The sequence below is a fragment of the Poecilia reticulata genome, linkage group LG12 (genome assembly GCF_000633615.1).
Source record: "Poecilia reticulata strain Guanapo linkage group LG12, Guppy_female_1.0+MT, whole genome shotgun sequence".
In the NCBI taxonomy this organism is placed as follows: domain Eukaryota; kingdom Metazoa; phylum Chordata; class Actinopteri; order Cyprinodontiformes; family Poeciliidae; genus Poecilia; species Poecilia reticulata.
The window spans coordinates 15,677,131-15,699,290 of NC_024342.1; the positions used below are offsets into that span (position 1 = coordinate 15,677,131).

Sequence of the window (22,160 nt, forward strand, 5' to 3'; positions counted from 1 at the left end):
TTATTCTGAAGGAGGCCATATTGTAGCTCATCAGGTCCATGAAATCTTTACATTATACCAAAATTAAGCTTTTATTTCACAAAATTTCATAAAAGTTTTGTAAATTGTCAGTTATGGTGTTGACACATCATGGTTGTGACAAACAGGAATAAAAAGAAGAAAAAACTAAAGATTAACATAAGCTAACCAGAGCTAACTAACCCTCTAGCAAAGGAAGAGAAAGGAAGAGGTCATGGGGTCCTCAGAAGTTCTGGTGCCCCCCCCAATAATGCCTGATGTTTTTTTTTTTTACATTCATTTCATTTCTGACGGTGTTGACAAAAACTAGGGACAAATTTCAATGGAGTTGGAAAATATATAAAAATGATTAATTCAATTAATTGATACCTTTATAATTATTTATATGACTACTTATACTTGTCATAATATATAATTTTAGTATTTCTTTATTTTAAACTATTATGTATTGAGTTCTGCTCCTGGACAAGGGCTTTTACAGGCATCTTCCACCGACTACAATGTTTATATACATTGTTGTGCTCACATGACCCAGGTTAGTTTAGTCAGATATTTGAAAAAATAATTTGTGTATATTTTATTCTAATTTTGTGCTTTATCTATAGTACCCGTTTTGTCCCTATTCTCAAGAATCAGATTTAAAACATATCACCAAACAGAGAAAAATCAAAGTTATCTGCAAATTCTGGTATATTAAAGTGTAAAATGAGGAAAGGACACAAAAACACTAATTCAGGCAGAAGAAACATTTCAAAATTAATTATTTTCAATTTAATGCTTGTAAAACCAATACTTACAGTAGTTGGTGTGTTTATGTCAGAACATGGTAAAATTCTTCGTGACAATTGTGTACTGTACTCGGCATATAGAAAACATTAGAACCGAAAAGCTTACATACAAAAAGTCTTACTTTACTGTGTCTTAATTTGTCTCATACATGTTTGGTTAAAACATGTTTGTATTTTTTATTTTTTTTATAGAAATTTTACTCAAGAGTAGCAATATTTATTACTCAAGTAGATAGTAAAACTACTCTTAAAAGTATATATTTTCCAAGACGTTACTCAGGTGAATATAATTAGTTACTTGCGTGCCTCTGATCAAACCATAAATTCACATAAGTTATGTCTAATAAATTGTAGTAGAACAGCAGATTATAAAGACTGTACATTTACTCATTCTTTGTACAATATATTTCAACATACCCATGTTCCCACCTCCATCTTCACTGATGGGATGGAGTTTTGGGGTTGCTATGCAGTACATTTTAATTTCCAAACAATATTTTACGACATCCAAATAGTTTGATTTCAGTCTGTGACCAGGCTAGATTCTAGTATTTTTATACACTTTACTTCAGCAGTGGAGTCTTGTGTAGTGAGCATAAGCACATCAGTGAATTATTTATCCCTTTCTATGAAACAGTTTTTTCACTTCTCTGACATCTTGCAGGAATCACACAATACTGGCCAGTTTGTGATGTAATGGACCCAGGTCTGCTCACTAGAACCATCAGTCACATCTGAGAATTTCCTGTTAATAGCACCTGTAGAAATATAGGTACTTAGGAAATTAAAGCAATACGTCCTGCATCAATTTCCCCTGCAGTATAGTATATAGTGTAAAGGAAAGGGATTTAATTATGTCAGTATTACAGACAAAGATAAATATACAAAATAAAAGTAACATTAAATTATATACAAAACAGTGCATCACTATAAGCCGTCTCAACATACAGGACACAATTTAAAATGCTTAAAATGGCAAATTACATATAAATACTTTAATAACATTGCTCTATTAAAATGATACTTTTCTTAACTGTGTAAATGCAAACAAAAAAACAAGCATTTGACAGTGAGCCATGTCAGAGTTTCTTTTATAGTATTTTTATTTGATTTGGAAAATTGAAACTTTGAGGTAATTGGGCACAAAAGGTGAATTTACATCATGTTTCATTGGCAATCCACAAACACTTAGCAAGGTTAGAAGGCTGCTCACTAGTACAAAAGTGCATTTGAACTCTGAAACCATGCATAGCTACTGTGTGTGCTGCGATGAAAACCTCTGGATTCTGTACAGTGTTACAGCAGATCAAGAAGACCTTGTGCTTTATTTGAACAGGATTTCATACATTTAGAATAATATGACATACAGCATCTAATCCTCTTACATTCATAATTCAGTCTCTACAACATCTCATTAGCTGTGTTTGGTTTCGACTATTCAAAACCAGAAGATGGAGTGTTTAAGCATCGATATTCAAACATTGCCAAACATTTTACAGTGATTTAGTTGATTAGCTTCTAAAATACTAACCAGACAGCTATATATGTGAACCATGCCCTATTATTGTACACAGTAAGGTATAAATACACATGAGTATTAGATATGGAGGGTATTTATTATGGATGTCCATGTGCATATTAGCAACTAATCCACCACTCATCTAATGGAAATCTATACTAATTTGACACAGTAGTGCTTTTTTGTACTTAAGTAGCTGTTCATATTGCATTATTGCTGACATTTAGCATTTTAATAAAGCGGCAAGAACAAAAAAAAATTATATTTACATATACACATCTGTCATGAATATCTAGATTTCTTAAACTTTGTATAGGGAAAATAGTTAACATATTAATATTCTAAACTGAACTTTGTTACCCAAAACAATCACCTGAATGCATTCTGTATAAGTCTGAACATAATAAACATCTGTATAAAACGTTTTTTCTGTTTCTAGGTCAGACTTACTATATTAGTCTTTTGTTACATGTTCTAAGGCTATAATTATCATTAAGCACCAATATAAGTTCTCATTGTGTGCAAACCTGAAGGATGAACTGATTTCTGCATCAGAGAAACTCCTAAAATTGAGTCTTCACATATTTTCAGGTATGTACTTTAGAGTTGTCAAAGTATTTATGTGGTTTAAATGTTTTAGATTCCATTAAAAGGAAACAGGATTTTTCTTCATGGCTCTGCAACCATTTCTCAACTAAAGAGTTTTTCTGACCTTGTTGACTAGACGTGGGAATAAAATTATCTTGCTTCCAATAGTTGCTTTTTTTTCACCTAATATTAGAATTTGTGGTAGACAGGAAGCAGAATGTGAGTGATGGAAAAAAGTATTTACCCTAAAATCTAGAAGGCTCTCAAATCAGTCGAGATTCCCAGTTTCCAGTTCCAATTTCTGACACAATTGTAATTTAACTATGATTTATAAGTAATACTGTAATCATTTATCAATTTCATAAATCAGGCCAGGTTTGGAATTTGATAGAAAAAAAGGAACTAATGAAAAAAAAATCTAATTATTCTTGTCTATAACCTAATCTAAAGTAGTGACCTCTCAAACAACCTACTGGTGAAAAATTGCACATCTCTATCAGTTTTGCCAAACGTGATTTCGACTAGTCTATGAATTATTGCATTTGTTCCCACATAAAGATGTTGCAACCTTGATGGGATGGGATTCGTTAAAAGGTGCTCAGTATCTGTCCTACGGCGCAAACACAGTTAGGAACAGTGACTCTTCACATCAATGTCTAATCAGATCGGATTATTCCACTAGTTTCATCCGAGATGATGTGCTTTATTAAAAAACAATCCAGCAGACTTTAATGTTTCTTTAAAGTGCTTTCATGTTCAATTTGCCTATCAGCTAAACCCCTTACAGAGTGTTTGGTTCACAAAAGCAGTCTCTCGACAAAACTCATTTATAGATCATACAGGCTGAAAAAAAATCATGGATTATGAATTGAGCTGTTCTCCCTCATCATTAAGTTTAATTGGGCAGTTTCATCTAGAAAGTTGAGCCATCTGTGCTTTTAAGGGCTTTAAACGCTTGTAACATTTTGTCTGCTCGAGTTGTATGACCTTATTAAGCTTAATAATCAGTGATAGAGGTATGAATCACCTGAGCTCTCATGAAATGGTTGGAATATTCTCAAACTGTGCATTTTATTTTGAAAAATAAAAGAAAATGGTGCTTTGTAGAGGATAATACGTAGAAAGATGATGAAAAATGCAAACTTTTGCCATTAAATTGAAGATTTGTACAAATTAGGGACATTTCTGAAGCACTTATACAGTTTAGCCTTTTACTGGAATGACTAATGCTTTGGAAATTGCTCAAATTAGATTAGACGCCCAAATGGGTCAAAAATCAAAGTCGTCTTCTCTTATACTCTGTTAGATGTACAAAAATCTCCACTTTGCCGTCTCTGACATCTAAGATTAGCACTAATTTACACTAATACTGCAGCTTTCATTTCGTCATGGACTCGATAAAACTCCTTTAGTTCAGTCATACATGATCTCTGGGGTTCTGCATTGATCTGTGTTTGAAGGGAACTAGCTTACAAATGTTAAACTGACAGTTTCTTTCATCTCAACGAAACGAGGTTCTTGTTTTTAAGAGGCCACTCTGGGTTCAGTTTGTGCTGCAGGATACTGTTGTGCAATTTTGAAAAAACACTAGCACAAAACAACAAAGAATGTGAAGGATCAGTAAATCATGCTCTGCTGAGACAACTTCACAGTACAGAAGGTGGCTTTTGTACCACTCTTTCAAACACTAATATCCTCCATCTCTGATTAGAGAAGGACATTTGGTGCTTGTACACCCAGGGAGCTCCATGCCCCCGGGATCGTCCATGCACACTCAGTTAGGTGCGTTTTGTGCTGAAATTGGTTCTGTGTAAACTAAAGTCCACTCACACTCGCAGACAGGCACACAGAACTTGAACTGCTCACATAAAAAGTTCTGCAGAGCATGGAAGCGTATATCAACCGAAGCCATGCATCCTGGTAGAACAGCTGTAACAGCGAGGGAACACATATACACAGAAAGTAGAGGCTGGAGGTTTTGTGCTTTAGAAGCTGAGGAGTTAGCCATCTCAACCAATGCCACCTGCTCATCTAAGCCCACCTAACCCCCCCCACCAAAAAAAAAAAAAAACTACCAGATTCCTAGAAGATCTCAGGACAGTGACTCCAGTCTTGTCTCTCTTTAGCTTCCCAGTAGCCGCCTCTGTACATGCAGGATGCTTCTCCTGTGTTTTCGTCTGTTCTCATCTCAAACCACACTGGCTGGTAACTTTCCACCTCTTGCCCTGAAAGCAAAGGTAAACAACCGTAGGAAAGAGAAAGCTTGATATTGCCTTTTCCTCCAAAATATAATAATATTATGCGCAGAGCTGTTGCCTTGCAGCAAGAAGGTTCTGGGTTCGATTCCCGGCCCCGGTCTTTCTGCATGGAGTTTGCATATTCTCCCTGTGCATGCGTGGGTTTTCTCCGGGTACTCTGGTTTCCTCCCACAGTCCAAAAACATGACTGTTAAGTTAATTGGCCTCTCCAAATTGCCCCTAGGTGTGAAAGTGTGTGCATGGTTGTGTGTCTCCGTGTTGCCCTGCGACAGACTGGCGACCTGTCCAGGGTGACCCTGCCTCTCGGCCGGAACGTTAGCTGGAAAGGCACCAGCAACCCTCCCGACCTCACTGAGGGACAAGGGTATAAAGAAAATGGATGGATGGATATTGTGCACAAAGTTGATGTGAAGTTCATGATTTTTAAAAGCCCTTAGCCCTATTTTATCACTAGAAATCTGTAATAAAAATTCGTAATTTGTAATAAGCAAGAAGCTTGATTCTCAATTTTATTTACGTCTGAACTTTGACTGGGCCATTCCAACGCATGTATATACCTCAATCTAAACTTCCGCTGTATCTCTGACAGCATGTTTAAAGCTACAGTTCCTCCTGCAGTCTCAAATCTGTTTTTATTTATCCTTCTACCCCTCATCACTAACCAACTTCTCTGTCCCTACTCCAGAAAAGCCTCCCCACAGCATAATGCTGCCACCACCATGATTCACTGTGGAGGGAAATGTAGAGAGATTGTCTTTTTATTAAAGGAGTGAACTGTGCTACGGGAGATGCTGAAATATTTTGAATATTGTTTTACAACTTAACTGGGGTAATACTCTGCTTTACCGAGGTCAAGCTACCAAAAGGTAGACTCTGTTTACTAATCAGGTGACTTCTGCAGTTGCACTGGTGTATCAGAGTAAAAGGAACCAAACACAAATGTTATGGTTTCTGGGGTCCAAGTACTCACCTTCCTCCAGGGCCTGGTTAGCTTGCGCCTCCCTTCTTTTCCTCTCCATCCTCTGGTGGTCCTCAAGCCGCTGCTTCTCGATGTTCGCCTCGTCCCACAAGCCCGCCTCCATCAGCCGCTGGTCCGGTCGCAGACGGCTGTCGGTTGGGGCAACGCCGTCCTCCGGCTCGTTCAAGGTCAGTGCCAGGGCGGAGAAATAGTGCATGTTCTCTGCATTGTCTCTGAGAAGAGATTCAGAAAAGAAGAGTCTTCAAATGTGCGCTCATACAGTCATGTAGAGCCGGAAGCAAAGTTTTAGATTTCAGAAACCCACGGAAGAGGGTATTTTTTCCACAGGAGTTTGGGCTGAAGAGTCTGATACACAGTTTTTTGTTTGCCTTCAGAGCCTCCACATCCCCGGCTGCTTTCCACTATTTTTGCGCTTTCCATTTTGTCATCCCAGGTCCCCGACAGGATGTAATGGGCTGTTCCCTCTCCATCCTCCACCACGCCGGTCACCTGGAGAACGAGAAGAAAGAAGAATGAACAAGATCTGGCTAAAAGATCCTTAAAAGTCTGGAAAAGTACATTTATGTTCATTTTTTCTGTCTGGGAAAAAAATAAATATGCATCTCATTGTGATAAATATCAAGTGTACCATCAATCAAATCTCGTCTTTTCTTCCTTCCTTCCTTCTTTGACTTTTTCTTTATCCCTAGTCTTTCCTCCCTCTCTCCCATTAAATTCAGAAATTTTTGTAATCCCAAAGGGAAATTGAAATTAAATGCAGTAAGTCATATTATTCAAAGTTCTTCAAATAGTTGTTGTAGATGCTGATGGCTTTGGGCTTTTTCAGAGCCGCTTAAGCAAAGACTGCTACAGAAGATCTATCCTGCCTCTGACAGTTTTACAAAGAGGATTCTTGTTAAAATGAGGAACGTCTGTAACATTCCTCATATAAAGAACCCTTTATCAATCACAAAAATCCTCTTTGATGTTCTTTCCTTCCTTTGTGGTCTTTCAATGTTTCCTGGTCCTTACTTCTTTCCTTATGCCTTGAACTCAAAACCTGATGGAGAGTGTAGAAATGTGTTTTATATTGACTTGGAAAATATGCAGGAACCATGTTTAGATGCATTTTCTGCTTTGCATCAATTCTGCTGGCTTCTGCATGTTTAGCCACTCCTCGTCTGTAGCTGAAACGTACTTTTCGTGGAACTTCCCTGGAGAAGTAGCTGTATGGGGAGAATTTGAGACGGCAGGTGTCCTTCGTGGTGGTGTTCATAATGTCAATGTCTCCAGACTGACATGTGGACAGGAAGAGACGCATCAGATATAATACAGAAGAGCTTTAGCTTTACCTCTTCAGTTGTGATTTCTGTCATTTATAAGCCAAAACCCACCTGATCTATCCAAAGTTTCCCTACAATGATGTTGTGCACTGTGGAAGTCACTTTGCTCCACACGTAATGGTTTCCACTTGAGTGGAACTGCAGGTGAATGTTACCTGTGGTGAAAACCAAAACACAATCAGTCTGGATTTTTGTAGAATAAATGTGGCTAGTGTTTGTTAACACAGCATCTTATTGGCACCTTTGGAAACCTTTATATAAGTACTTCTATTACATGAGCATTAACTTTAAAAAAATTAAAGAAAAACAGTTAAAGAAATATGTGACAGATTCCATCTCTTAATATTTTTGCCAAGAGGAACACACCGCATTTTCTATAACATTTTACAAGATTGGGGCAAATAGAAGGTGCTGCTTTATTTGCTGCTAACTGCTGCTTACCTAACGGCACGACGGAAATATATTTCCCACGAAACTTGCTATCAATAGTTATGTACTGCCACAGAGTCCATCCTCGCTCTGATGCCACATGGTGGGCCGCAGCTGGTGGATGATGGCTAACCTGAGATTGAATGGTCTCATCAGTGAAACTCATCAACTGTCGAGCTATTGCATCATTTGAATACCCAGATGGATAAACTAAATGTGCGGTGACAGAAAGCCACGATGGATGGATGCGTTTATGTCTTGCCTGCTCAGAGATGGAGCGATAGCCGTACTCCTCCAGTCGGTCCAGCTCATAAGTCTCCCCCAGCAGAGGGTTGAAGGGCTTGGCGGTTCGATGGACTGTGGTTGAGTAGGAAGAGACGGAAAAGGCGGCCACGAGGCACATCTGCTCCAGGGAGGAGTCGCACCGAGCCGCCCGGTCCAGCAGCTCGCTGTACTCCAAATCCTCCGTCAGGCGCTGCAGCATCGACAGCGGCTCGTTGAAGTTTACCTGCAAGAAGGCATGTCATTTGAAGAAAGTCACCTCTACAGTATCAAAAGAAGAGCCTGCTTCCCAATTCTTAAATGTGCAAAATAGTGTTTTGATTTACAGGCATGGGAATCTTAGATAGGTCCTTTCCGATACAGTTTTTCATGATGCTCCACAAGTTGAGGGAGTAGTTTGGTTTGTCAGGGATACGACTGCGTCTTGTTCTTCGTAGCTGCATCTGGTTTGTGCCTGAGGTGTCCTTCAAATAACAAAAAGATATATATTTTACACAAGAACTCCCTCTTGAATTTTTTTCACAACCTTGTCAACATCAATACCGTATTTTCCGCACTATAAGGTGCACCTAAAAACCTTCAATTTCCTCAAAAGCCGACAGTGGGCCTTATAATCCGGTGCGCCTTATATATGGACCAATATTGAGCCACAGCAGGTATAGCAACTATGGTAAACAGCCGCCGACTTAATTTTCCCCTGTAGAAGAAGAAGTGTGCGGTGCATACTGGGATAGTTGTCAGAATGCTGGTTTGTTAATAAAGTTTGATAATACATTCAAAGCCGGGGGGGCGGAGGGGCGGGGGAAGAGAGACAGAGACTGCAGCGGCAGCGTGTCGGTTGGTCTGTGTTACCCAGAAAGCAGTTGGGCAAAATATCGCAACACCAACACCGTGAGTGAAACAATGACTGGGGCAGCCTACTATATAAAGTACTCTGACCACTTCTTTACAAATGTGGATGTGTAATAATAGATTACGGAAAAAATTGGCAACCCAAACTGAAGCGTCTATTCTATGTGCTTTATAAATGAAAAAAGTTTTAAAATAGGCCACTTATTGAAGGTGCGCCTTATAATCCGGTGCGCCTTATAGTGCGGAAAATACAGTATATTTATTTGGATTTTATGGGACAAAACCGACATGACGTAATGAATAGTGAAGCGACAAACTAACTATAGCTAATAAAAGTCTAAAAACTGGCTTAAATTTGCATTCAGCCCCTTTTACTGTGATACTCAAAAATAAAATTAAGTAACAGAATGTATCAGAATCTGTTGAGTAAATTTATTAGTTGTGCACACTCTTGACCACTGTTAACAGAAAGTTATAAGAGCTCCTGATCATCAATATTTATCTTTTAGGGCTGAATACAAAATGCTAAGAGTAGTTGTGAAACATGGTGGTGGCAGCATCAAGTTGTGGAAACGGTTTTCTTCAGCAAAAACAAGAAATCTAGTCAGTTGATGGGAAGATGGATATTTGCATTCTTAACATGACAAAATGTGAACTAGTTAAAAAGGTAAAAAAACTTTTACACATTAAAATAAAGACAGACGCATTTGACATTCAGTGTTACGATAGTTTGGACTTACACTCTCATTGTGAGTCCAGTCATTGGGCACTCCTCCACTCATCATACTCTGGTTACTGCCTGAGCGCCTAAAATAAGGCAGTGGGACAGGAAGGTAATGCTAGTTACCAGAGACATGCAGTGAGAATAAAACTCAAAACAGAATATTTCATAATTGGAACATTTAGTTTTAGCAGTTTCTAAATATGCCCCAATCAACTGCATGCTGTTCAACAATATAGTAGCAAGAACAAAAAATATTTAACATTCTGTCTATTTTTTTCTCGTTTTGGGATGATTTTTTTTTATATATATATAAAATGAAATGTATGACTTTACTTATATTTGTATACAAAGTCCATGTGCCTTTCCTCCTCCACAGATATCTCAGTCACTCTGTTGTAAAAATCTTCTGTTTGCCTTCATTTTTAAAAACTTGGCTGCTTTAATGGAGATAATCACCAATGATTACAGTCATCCTGGACTAGTTCAATTCCAAATGTATTTTTCCTGATTATTTTCAGTATTCTCAGTGGATAGAAGAGGAGCTCAGCACTGCCCTCTACCAGTGCAGCATGATACTTCCTGCTTCATCCTGCACATTTCACTGTGCATGTATAGTTTATCAGAAAGACTACATATGTCACATATTCGTTAAATATGTTAGACAGACATCAGCATGTGTAGCTGACAGGTGAGGCACTGCTTCACCTACATCACATCACCTGAATGCATGTCAAAGTCTGTTACTGTAGCTAAAGCACAGCTCTAGCTGAAGTCATTGCCTATCTACTGAACGTGATGCTCCCTACTTGTGTCGGATATTTCCAGTGGTAGTCACAGTTATGAATGAAGGGGCGTCCTCCACGGCATCAAAGAACTCAGCTTCTTCATTTTCATCACTTGCATCCCCCTCTTGAGACCGCTCCACACCTGTAAAAGCAAACGTGGGACAGGTTAGCATAAAAGGCTTCAATGTCCAAGGATGGTCAGTTTGTATTTTGCAAAAATTGTTTATAATAGAGACTGCTGGTACATTTTGTTGTCAAAACATGAGCTCTAAATTGTTAAATATATATTTAATATACTTCAAATATATTTTAAATATACTATTAATATATTAGTAATGTATTTAAAATTACACTTTGATTTCCTGCTATTAACTACAATTTTAATTAGTTGTGAAAGTCTTTATTCCTACGTACCTATTTTGTACATGACATGCATAACTACACTACTTACATTGTTTTAGGCTAAATTTACATGGAAAGATTAATTACACAAGATGCCCAAGGTAATTCAAATATTTTGTTTTATTACCGACATTTTAAAATTATCCAATTTTACTCAACTTTATGAACTTTACATAAATGATCAGTTTACACATCAAAAGTGAACACATGAACACGAAAATTTAAGTGCGACACCAAAACATGAAAGTGAGGATCAACGACAGAACATTCCCGTTCACTGCACCTTACAGAATCCTACAAAAAAAGAATAGCGCAATTAAACAAAGTATTTGTATTTAAAGAAAACAGAAAAATGGCAAATAAAAAAATACTTACAATTTTAAGACGTTGTGGACTCGCCATGTATGACATCATAAGAACTGATGATGATTGGGATCGGATGCCTGGGGTGGAAAAACATTTCTGGGTGCCTTCTTTGCCTGTTTATGTTAGAAGTATAAAAAAAATAGTCAGCAATGTCATAGAATCAGTTGATGTTGGCATCAACTATGAAGATGCTTTAAGTGTGGACTTAAGGAGACAAATTACCTTACAATCTTTCCATCCATGATCTGAACACACTGATCCTTGCAGGGTAGTGAGGGGGGCTGGTGGTGCCCATCTCCAGCAGTCATCAAATGAGAGGCAGGGTTCACCCTGGACAGGTCACCAGTCCATCACAGGGCCCTGAAAGTCAACAACAAATAAAAAAAAAGAAAGATAAATGTTAGATTAACAAGAAGAGAAACATTCTTTCCAGTTACCTTTAAATCAAATCATGTTTATTAAGCACTTAGTGTTGGTAACAGCAGTTTTTGTTGTTGAAAATGTAGCTAGTTCCTCATTGAAAAAACAAACTTACATCATGAAGACAATGTGGAGGTTCATCCTTATAGCTGGTTGGTGATCTGGTGGAGTCAGAGCTTCTTCTGAGACAGAAAGTCTTTAGGTTTCATAACACCCGATTTCTCTGGCTTCCTCTTTCATCTTCATTTGCTTAGACTACAAACATATGTTGAAGATAAAAACATTGATGAACGAGTTAGAACAACAACCTCACAATATCAAAGTCTCTCCGTCTTATGGCGCTCAATTAAAACCAGGTTAGTTTATAAATTAAAGTATAAGTCGCAACAACCTCCATGCAGTTATAACGTAAAGCTGAATGACTGCTATAGTAATAATCATACAAGTCACAATAAAATTTATAAAATTAAATAAACCAACGCAAGTTATATCTTTACTGCACTGTTTATAATTAAATGAAGATGATTAATAAGCAAACTTACCACCAGCTAGCAACACTTAGCAGCCTTCGTCCCCCCGGGCTCCTTTTGTGGCACACATTTCATTTCCATCGGTTGTTGTCCCGTTGTGTTGTCGTCCAAATCTGACGTCACCAGCTTGAATTTACCAACATTAGTAACTATTGTCAAGGCCCTCTCTACTTTTAAGGCAATATTATGAGAGCAAAAATGGCGAATTTGAACAGTGTCTGTTATCTTCCCTGCGTTCAAGTTTTTTCTTCTCTTTGTGGCGTTTTTTAAATAAATGAAAGTGTTTAATACTGCCACCATCTGGTCTGGAGTATGAACTGGAGCCAATGCCGTTGATAATACATCACTCATCTGAAAATTGATTGGGTACTTTCTTAAATTACATCATGATTAACCTTTTTTTTTATTGTATGCAATTTTAATAAATAGTAAAAGATTATTAAGGCACTTAAAATGCATACATATGTTGTTCACTTAAAATATACTTTTAATATATTAAAAGTGTATTTTGGTACAATTATGTTTAAGTGTGTTTAAAGTACTAATTTCCAAATTGGTCAAGTGTATTTTTAGTATACTTCAGATATACTTATAGGTAGTACACTTAAAATGTACTTTCCCAAATTTAAGTACGTTTGAAGTACACTAAGGTATACGTTTTTTTCAAATATGACAACGCACTGAGTGAATGGGGAAGTTTGCGTGTTGCGGCGAAAATTGAAGCATGTGGAATGAAGTACGTCTAAATGCATCGACACGACAAATCTAATATGATATAAAAACAATGCCATACTTGACGGAGTTTGGCTATATCGAGGCTCACTGCAGTAAAAAAGAGACGATCAGATGGCAGGTAAAGCAGCGCACAGCTACAAACACTCACCCGGATTAGCATGACAGTCAGAAAGCTAAACAAATAACCCGCAAAATTATTTAAGTCTTCGAGCTGCGATATAAGACGCTGGTTCTGCTCTCGCTGTTGAACCGCTGCTACAGGTAGTAATATTTCACAGACGGAGCGCCGTTTCTGCTCCACCTGGTAGTGACTCTCACACCGAACCTCTGCTTAAAGCTGCAGCATCTAACTTAAAAAAAACAAAAAAACATTTTACATACGTATTAAAACTTTCGCTGTCCTAACGAGACAGATAATCTGAAAAAATAATCGATCTCCTCCCTGTTCTGCATAATTACTCTGCTCAGTCATAAACAGCCAATCAGAACTAGAAGTAATCAGCTAGCCGCCATGCTATCAGGAAGTTTTCATTCGATAACTCAGGATTGTATATTGTAATGGATCCTGTATTTGCCTTTGAATGTTAAGTTTTATACTTTAATTTTTTGGAATGTTGAGAGGTTTTATTTTGACTCTTTGCATTATTTAGCCTCTTCAGAGCCTTCATATGTTATCAGTTTGTTAAAGATAGTATTATTGATAGCAGTACGATTTGCACAATGCCTGTTTTTTCTTGGAAAACGTTATTAAAAACAAGTTTTTGTCTAAATTAAGGTGAATTCATGGGTTTTTTTTCCACATAATGTAACCAGTAGTGTTTATAATAATAATTTTAAAAAAAGTAATTATGTGATCTGTATCGTTGATCGGCCCTAATGGGTAATCGGAATCGGCAGGAAAAAACCTGATCGGCAAATCTCTAGTTAATATTGCCATTAAAACAGGGGTGTCAAACTTCAGTCCTCGAGGGCCGGTGTCCTGCAACTTTTAGATGTGCCTCTGCTGCACCACACCTGAATAGAATAATTAGGTCATTAGCAAGGCTCTGGAGAACATATCTACACAAAGAGGATGTAATTAAGTCATTTCATTCAAGTGTTTTGTACCTGTGGCACATCTAAACACTGCAGGACAGCAGCCCTTGAGGACTGGAGTTTGACACCCCTGCATTAAAATGTTGAATCATGAGAAATGTCAGAATTACTGAGAGATTTCTCTTTAGTGTTTATTGTAAACAATTTGAAGCTAGCAGGACTGTAGATGTGGAACACTTAAAATAGTAAGTAATAGTGGCTTTATTTAATCAAACAGCTGTGTGTAGCTTGGTAAGGGTCAATGTCAGGGTACTGCAGAAAAAAAAAATGAACTAAGCTTAAGCTTGGTTTGTCTGTACAGAATTATCTGTACTTTATCATAATTAAATTGTATAGACAGGGAAGTCAACCAAAAGTAAAATAGTTTTAAGTGCAGCTTTTTTGTGCAGTTTTAAACAAGTTTTTACCTGTTAAGAGTTCAAATGCTTAAAAAAAACATTTTTTATGCAGATTCTATGCAGATTTCAGATCCTAACAGACTGAAATCTGTTAGGATCACAGATTTCAGTCAATTTAAATTAGGCCACAGTTAAAGTCTCAACTTGCTGGAAATGATTGAAATATACTCTAAAGAAAGTTATGAAAACATCACTTTTTAACTAAAATAACAAAGCATCCCTGTTTTCACCATTACATCCACACGATTCCATGGGATATTGTTGATGCAATAAGAAAATAATTCAATTTATACAATAAACTCTGCATGTTTAGTTAGAACTTATAATTATGGTCGATATGTTGATTATTTACTCAGAACATATAAAGGCATTCACTTTGTTCTGATCTGGAACAGAACAAAAGTAATGATGAAATAATATAATCAAATCAGAGAGTTGTAATTTGTAGATTTTAACATATGATAGAAGTCGAAGCTTTATCAAACATGTCTCATTGAATAACATAAAACCAAGTATTGCAGTTACTTGGTTACAAGATAGTTTTTACATCAACATAATATCCCATCAGCTTCAACAAAGTATGTTAAAATTAACATCTAAAAACTTTTCAATACTTTAAACCACCAAGTAAAACAAAAGTATGACCAGTGAAAGAGAGGGAAAACATTTAAATGAGACTTTGGTTTTGTTCCTGCAAATGAGTTGAAAGTAATAATGTAAATGCATTTTTAACAAATTGATTGAACTAACACCTGTTATACACTAGAGATAATACACTAGATATTGTTATGTAATGGTTGGCAATATGTAAAATCGAGTTCTTTAAGTGTGGAATAAAATGTATTCATGTTATGGTAGATTTTTAAGGATTTATTAAAATTAGATGACTTGAATGTAATTTAACTCTTCTTCAACAATCTGTTCTTTGTCAAACCAAACCAGCAGCTATAAGTTGCAGTATTCTTACACACACTTTGCTTTGCACATCGTAGGTACTAGATGTTCATCTATGTGGCGATGGCAGCCATGTCTCACCTGTATATGAGGTGGGATTCTCCCTCCACGCTCTCTCCAGGCTGTTGTGCTGTTTGGCTAACTGTTCAATGGTCTCCTCCAGATGGTGGCGCTGTTCTCTCTCATAGTGCAGAGCCTTCTGCCACCGCCGGCTGTGAGATTCTGCCACATCCAAAAAGTCCCGACAAGCCTAAGGTGTGAACACAACAAACCTCAAAGCACATGGCGAACTCCGAGGCCTCGCTGCAGTCTCCCTCACTAAGAGACATCAGCAGCTAATCAGCTTTAGCCTTTGCACCAGCAGAGGTATGAGCTGTGTGAACTCACATTGATCATAGCATTAGAGGTGATGCGGAAGAGGGTGGCTCGCTCATTAATGGCTTTCACTTTGTCCGTGCCTTCGGTGGGCCCACGCAGGTCTTCAAGTTCGCTGAGGGAGCGCTGGAGAGCGGCACCGTGCTTTCCGATCAGCTCATTACAGGTGCTCAGATCCTCCAACTTGGTGGCCAGGGACTGCAGTGCTCCTTGGGTGAGGGCACGGTCCTCCTGAGGCACAGGGGTTTCATCTCCTGAGTCATCTTCACACAGAGACACCAGTGTAGCAGTTTAAAAACTGACCGATTCAAAATATGTCTGAACAATCTGTGTGTTAATGATGATGAGATTCCAGATTGGAGCAGACAGCACAGTCCGTCATGAGACAGACTAACAAAATATGCTTTAAATGCTCTAAACACATAATGAGATGAGTTAATGGGAAAAGGATGGGAAAGGATAATAGCACTTCACACCCAGATCTCTAAACAACCCATCTTCCAAAATATCGGAAAGCTGTGAATGAACACTGTTGCCTTGGAAACGTGGGCATATGCAATCAGGAGGCAAGGCTATTTTTAGATGAAGAGGGAGAAAAAAAGGATGACGCATTACCCCTTTTCCTCCTCTCTTCTCTCTCTCTTCCTCTGGCTGGCATGAGCCGAGCTGCGAGTCTTTAGTCCTTTCAGAGCGTTTCAAGGAGACTGGATTGATTACTAAGCATTACAAGGCATATTTACAATATAGAGTGCTTCATTCTCCTTGAACATTTGAACATTTTGTCACGTTACAACCACAAACTTCAAAATGTTTCATCTGGATTTTATCTAATAGAGCCATACAAAGTGGCGTATCATTTTCAAGTGGAAGAATAGTGGTTTTTGTGATTTCCTAAAAAAAAAAAAAAAATCATTACATTGTATTTAGTCTCTTGGATAGCCTTAACTAGTAACCAGACTCCGCTTTTCTGTAATTTAATCTCAGTTCAACTCTTTCGTGAAAGCCAAAAATTTTTATAGGCAAAAATGAGTAAACAAGCAGCATTGTGACCTCAACGTCTGGAAGAAAAGGAACACTTCACACTGACAATCCTGGAAGAAAGCCTGTTAGAGGCTGCAGAGGACAGGGGTGGAAGTTCACCTTTCAATAGGATCAGACAAAATCCAAACAAGAATCTATTACAAGACTGGGACATTGATGTTTACGGAGCCTCTTGGTCTATTTTGCATTGAGTATAAATGAACGCTTCAGTTTTTAGATATTTTATCCATAAAAAAAAATTGAAAAGCTTCTGTTTTCAGTGTCTATTCCACTGCCAAATTATAATAATTTGAGTTAGTTTGTCACATAAAATCTCACTAAAATACACTAGTTTATGGTAGTTATGCAGCAATGCAGAGAAGTTCAAGAGGGGCACATACTTCTGAATGAAAACATCTTTTAATTTAGTTTAACGCCTTAAAGATTTATATCTGCTATAATCTAATGTAGTGCTGCTCCTGTTACTTAAAATATAGAAATTTGAGATTACCACTGATTAGGTTACTTTAAAAATATGTTGGGTTTTTTTGTGCCTTGGATTATTAAAAAAAATAACAAAATAAAAGAGCAAAAGTATGAAAAGTCCTACCATTCAAATAATGCATCTTATAAACATACACAATGTAATAAAATGTTTCTAGGTCAAAACTCTCTCTGCTAAACAAAACACTGCATAATAAATCCCAGGACACGTAAGTGCATATTTTGAATCTAGGCCAGTGTAGTTCGGTGTACGAGTTCAAAAGCATGGAGACAAACTACCAAACCCTATTAAAGGGGGAAGAAAAAAAAAAAAAACAACAATCAGGCAAACTGGATTAGTGAAGTCCCTGGAGAAAAAATGATTAAAAATGAGAGAGTGAAAAATATTTCAAGCTGTAATGGTTCCATGACCCACATCTAGCAGATTTCTGCTGCTCAAGGTGGTAAGAAATCGAGTTCTCCGAGGCCATCTGCCGTCCAACATGTTCATATGGAGATGCAAAGCCATTAAGCTCATCCTGGAACAGTGATGGATGTGTAGGGGAATGACACACAGGGCTGGTGAGTGCACCAACGGGTTGTTTTTTCCACATGGGAGCCACAGGAGAGCCTGAGAGCAAACGGTGACTCATAGTTAAATCACAAGAAGACACCCACAGGTGATAAAGGGAGCGTCATAACAGACATGGAGTGGGAAGAGAATCAATCTGTGCGTTTGCAGAGCACAACACACCTATTTTTACAGACTCGTGAATGCAAAGCTCATGTGTGCTAACCATGTGATGGATATCACACAATAGGTGCCTCACTTCTTCTGTGAGCTCCACTTAATTACTGCTGTTCTGATCCTTTCAGCCAATTAATCTGCTCTGGGACTAAGCCCTGCGGTTGCTTATGGAAGGGTAATCTGTAATCACCTCACCAAAACGCACTAGGATTTGCACCCCTGCTTATTGTAGAGCCAGATAAAATGAGCATCCACAAAGCCGTTCAAAATTGAAAACAGAAAACAAAGCATATTGTGATTTCTGAACTGTCTGTGACCTCAGATGGGATGCAAAACTAGGTTTACAAATCAGGCTCTAACGACTGACACAAAAACAAAATCTTCAAGTAAAACATTGATTTGCATCTTGCAGGTATAACCCTTCCCTACAGCACTGAAGACTGCTAACAAGCACCTCTTGAGACCATTGATTTGTGTAACTGCTGCATTTAGCAGCCTACTTTTTAAACCAACAGTCATTTTGACAACATTAAACCTGGCTCTACCCACGCAACGGTGAAACTAAATTAACTCCACAATAAGACACTCGTGTGGGACAATAAAAGAATCACAAATTAAACCCAAAAAAAACATGAAGACCAAAAAAGATCTACCTGGAATCCTATTCTGCTGAATATATATTTTTTTAAAAACAAAAAAACATCTTACTTACAAGGCGACACTCACTGAAAAAGATGCACTCCTATCTCCTTATGGTCCATGAGTGGAAAATATTCCAATGAAAGCCTCTCACACATGCCTGATATGCCTCTCCCTCTCTTTCCTTTACCACTCCTGCCACCGGAGGAGGAGGAGGAGGAGTCAGGAGAGGAAGGTCATTTCATTCAGCACTCGCTGCCACACTGAAGGAGACAGGGTGGGAGATGGGCTGCAGAGTGGAGGGGGAGGCGGTGGTTGCACATCTATATGATTTTTTTTATTTTACTTGTATTCCAAATGAAGAGTTAATAAATTCAGTATTTGCTCATTTGATTCACATCCCATTTGTTCTAATATTATATGACATATAATCATGTTCGTAGCAAAAGAAAGTTACATTTTAAAGGAAATATCCTTTTGCCTTTAATTGGTCTTGTCACAGATGGTTTGGCAACACTGCCCCCTGATGTTCAGATGTTGAAATTACACTTCAAATGCTTGAAATATAGGCTTCTGAGAAAGTGGGTTAGTTATCAGAACTGTATTGCTTCTTTAAAAAGACTGCTTTATAGGTCAGGCAGTCTGTGTTAACACAGAATAAAAAAAACAATACAATAATATTTCCAACATGATTACATTTTACCACAATATATTGGTGAAGATGTATCAAATAGGGAAACAAAAAAGTTAATCTTACCTGAGTGATGCACCAGGAGCGTGGCATTAGCCTTTGCTTGTTGCAGGGCTGACACCCATCTCTGACACTCCCCCTCAGATGTGGCCTTCAGGTGGTATGTTCGGCCTCCGCTGGTTAACACGAAGTGACAGGTGTCACCCACCTCGATGTGAGCTTTCGCCAGGGGAATGGTGCCTCTGCAAGTGTGCGCCATCTCTGCCTGAGTCCTGATGGAAAAACAACCCAGACCGAGATGTTAATAGAAGTTATGTGAAAGAAGAACAAAAATAAAAGTTATCTCTGCAGAACAGACATATTTCTAAAATCTTATGTGTTGTCTTGATAGTATTACTAGCTCGGCATCTGTCACATTCCTCGAGGTAACTACAAATTGAGCTATTGCTACTATTATCTCAGTGTACCTTTTTTGTTTCCAATGAAAGAACTCCAGATCCATTTTCTCTTTTATGTCCAAGTTCTGTCCTTTCAACACCAACTTAGTCACAGCAGTTGTACACTTTTTTCCTGTTAAAAGGGAGGTTTCTTCCTACAGTCACATGCTTCCTTAGATGGATAACCTAACTTATAAGTAACTTACATATTATTGAAAATATTATCAAATTTTATTTATAACTGAATCTGAATATGTCAGTATGTTTGGATGACTTTAGAGATTTACCATATAATGCTTTGCCTACAACTTTGCAAAGTTTTCATTCAGTTGATTCGTTTAAGAAGCAGTTGAAGACTCATTTGTTAAATCTGGATTTCAACTAGTTTTATGCAGTAAGATTTTAAATGCTTGTTTTTATATATTTTATATGCATCTTGTGTCTTTAAGCTCATTACCATTATAAAGCACCTGTGGTTTCTCACCTGTTAAAGATGCTAAATGAAACAGTGTATTTACTTCTAATCTTAGGTGTCACGTTTTCATTGGATGAAGATATAATTATGTGTGCAAATCTGAAATGTGTTTCACTTTGTGATTTCAGATATTGAAATAAATGAACTTTCCAATAATATTCCGACTGTGCAGTCACATTAAATACAAATTGTTTTTTGGAAGGATACCATCCCAGTTGAGGTAGTAGTTCCTTTTTTGTGTTTTGGGGACAATCTGGGACTCTAATTCAGTCAGAAAAGACTAAAAGTTTGATTTTACATCCCAATAATCACAAAAAAACTGTATGACATCATCTTTACAAATATGGTGTTAATAATTCCGTTTTCTAACTGAAGAAACACCGTGTCTATTGGGTGGAGCCCTAACCGTTAGAAACCGTTACCTGTAGTAGGACAGCAGGCCGTTGCTGAGGACGAACCAGCGCCGCTGGTAGCCCTTCAGGTAGTTGGTCCATTTGAAGAGCCAGCCCTTGTGGGTGTCCAGACAAGGCAGGTGGAGCCCCGGGAGAGTCGGGGAGGGCAAGCTCTTCACCAGCTCGTTCATCTGTCCCCTCTAGGCTGTCCGCGTCCCTCCGGCGGGATGGACGGAGAGACGGTGCAGCTGGTGTAGAGTTGTGAACAGCTGTACCTTTAGCTAGCAGCAGCACGCAGACTGTAGTGTGCCGTTAGCCTGCAGTCGTTTCTGTGCGTCCCTGTGAAGTGAGGCGGACCTACTTTAAAAATGGTCACTCTGGTATTTTTAGACAAGAAGGAAATACTGAACCACAAATACTGCACTGTAATGCACTGCTGATAAAGCCCGTAAACGCTGGAGAAGGGAGAACAAGATGACGTCCTTATTACAGGATTGTAGCTTATGGATGCACATTTCCCCCTCTCTCCCTCGCTGTATGTGTATGCGCGCGTGCGTGCGAGTTTGTGTGCGTTTGTGCGCGCGCTTGACATATGGAGCCTTTGAGCTGTGTGAAGCTGACACCCCATCCACGTCAAAAAAAAAATCCAGCAAATAGTCTGAATGGTTAGTGCTCAGTTTGTGCAGGTTTGAGCCGTTAAAAATTTCGTTTGTGCAGTTTTGGTTTCTGAGATATTAAAAATAATTTTTTAGGTCATCCAGAGTTCACCATCCCCCCCAAAACAACCAAAGTGGGCTAGTTCATTAGTGCTCCGTTTGTGCCGTTAAAACTATCGTTTGTCCAGCTTTCCCCTAGGAGATATAAAAAGTTATAGTTTTGGCCGATGACGTCGCCAGCCGCCCCAATTTTTGCTCCAAACATCAACATTTTTGCTTTACCGCCGTTATGTCGCCGCCACCAACTGGTATGTAGTGTGGACCACAATGTCACCCAAAGATTATATTATACAAATGACTAATCTGATTTTACTTTATTTGGTGCTTTCAGAGTTTAAGATTCAGCCGATCACATTCACCCAATTAGGGTGAATCTTACTCTAAACTTATTGATTATGCCACGACTTATAGTCCCTTTTCTACAAAAAATATAGCAACCTCAATTGCATGAAAACGACACCGAAAACAAGACTTACGTGACAGAAGTGTGTTGGAAGGCAACCAACGAAGAACTAAAACAGAAAGTACAGCCTGCAACAGGTGAAATTAATTGTCCCCTAATTGGGTGAATGTGATCGGCTGAATCTTAAACTCTGAAAGCACCAAATAAAGTAAAATCAGATTTAGTCATTTGTATAATATCCTTGGGTGACATTGTGGACCACACTACATACCAGTTGGTGGCGGCGACAAAACAGCGGTAAAGCAAAACTTTTGATTTTTGGAGCAAAATGGGGGCG

General features: G+C 38.2%; 1 protein-coding gene across 3 annotated transcripts; it reads right to left on the reverse strand.

The window, feature by feature from the left end:
* Window positions 1-1,885: 1,885 nt before the first annotated feature.
* On the reverse strand, window positions 1,886-21,979 carry osbp2a (oxysterol binding protein 2a). Of its 3 annotated transcripts, XM_008424117.2 has the most exons (15): window positions 21,897-21,979; window positions 20,735-21,043; window positions 19,467-19,672; window positions 15,832-16,082; window positions 15,526-15,694; window positions 10,566-10,686; window positions 9,776-9,842; window positions 8,510-8,647; window positions 8,164-8,409; window positions 7,914-8,034; window positions 7,524-7,627; window positions 7,328-7,423; window positions 6,455-6,639; window positions 6,142-6,362; window positions 1,886-5,138 (listed from the first exon to the last, which is right to left on the reverse strand). In XM_008424117.2, exons 2-15 carry the CDS (start codon window positions 20,893-20,895, stop codon window positions 4,996-4,998), a joined length of 2,229 nt encoding a protein of 742 aa, XP_008422339.1. In that variant the 5' UTR covers window positions 20,896-21,043; window positions 21,897-21,979; the 3' UTR covers window positions 1,886-4,995. The 3 variants fall into 3 exon arrangements, with proteins under 3 accessions (XP_008422339.1, XP_008422338.1, XP_008422340.1); XM_008424116.2 differs by lacking the exon at window positions 21,897-21,979 and having other exon boundaries at window positions 20,735-21,241; XM_008424118.2 differs by lacking the exons at window positions 20,735-21,043; window positions 21,897-21,979 and having other exon boundaries at window positions 15,832-16,050; window positions 19,467-19,592.
* Window positions 21,980-22,160: the final 181 nt, after the last annotated feature.

Coding starts and splice junctions, on each gene's coding strand:
- osbp2a (XM_008424117.2), bottom strand. CDS start 20,895: ATGAACGAGCTGGTGAAGAGCTTGCCCTCCCCGACTCTCCCGGGGCTC. Junction 16,083..19,466: donor GCTCCTGGTGCATCACTCAG/GTAAGATTAACT, acceptor CTCTGTGTGAAG/ATGACTCAGGAGATGAAACC. Junction 5,139..6,141: donor TAACCAGGCCCTGGAGGAAG/GTGAGTACTTGG, acceptor CTTTGCTTTCAG/GGCAAGAGGTGGAAAGTTAC.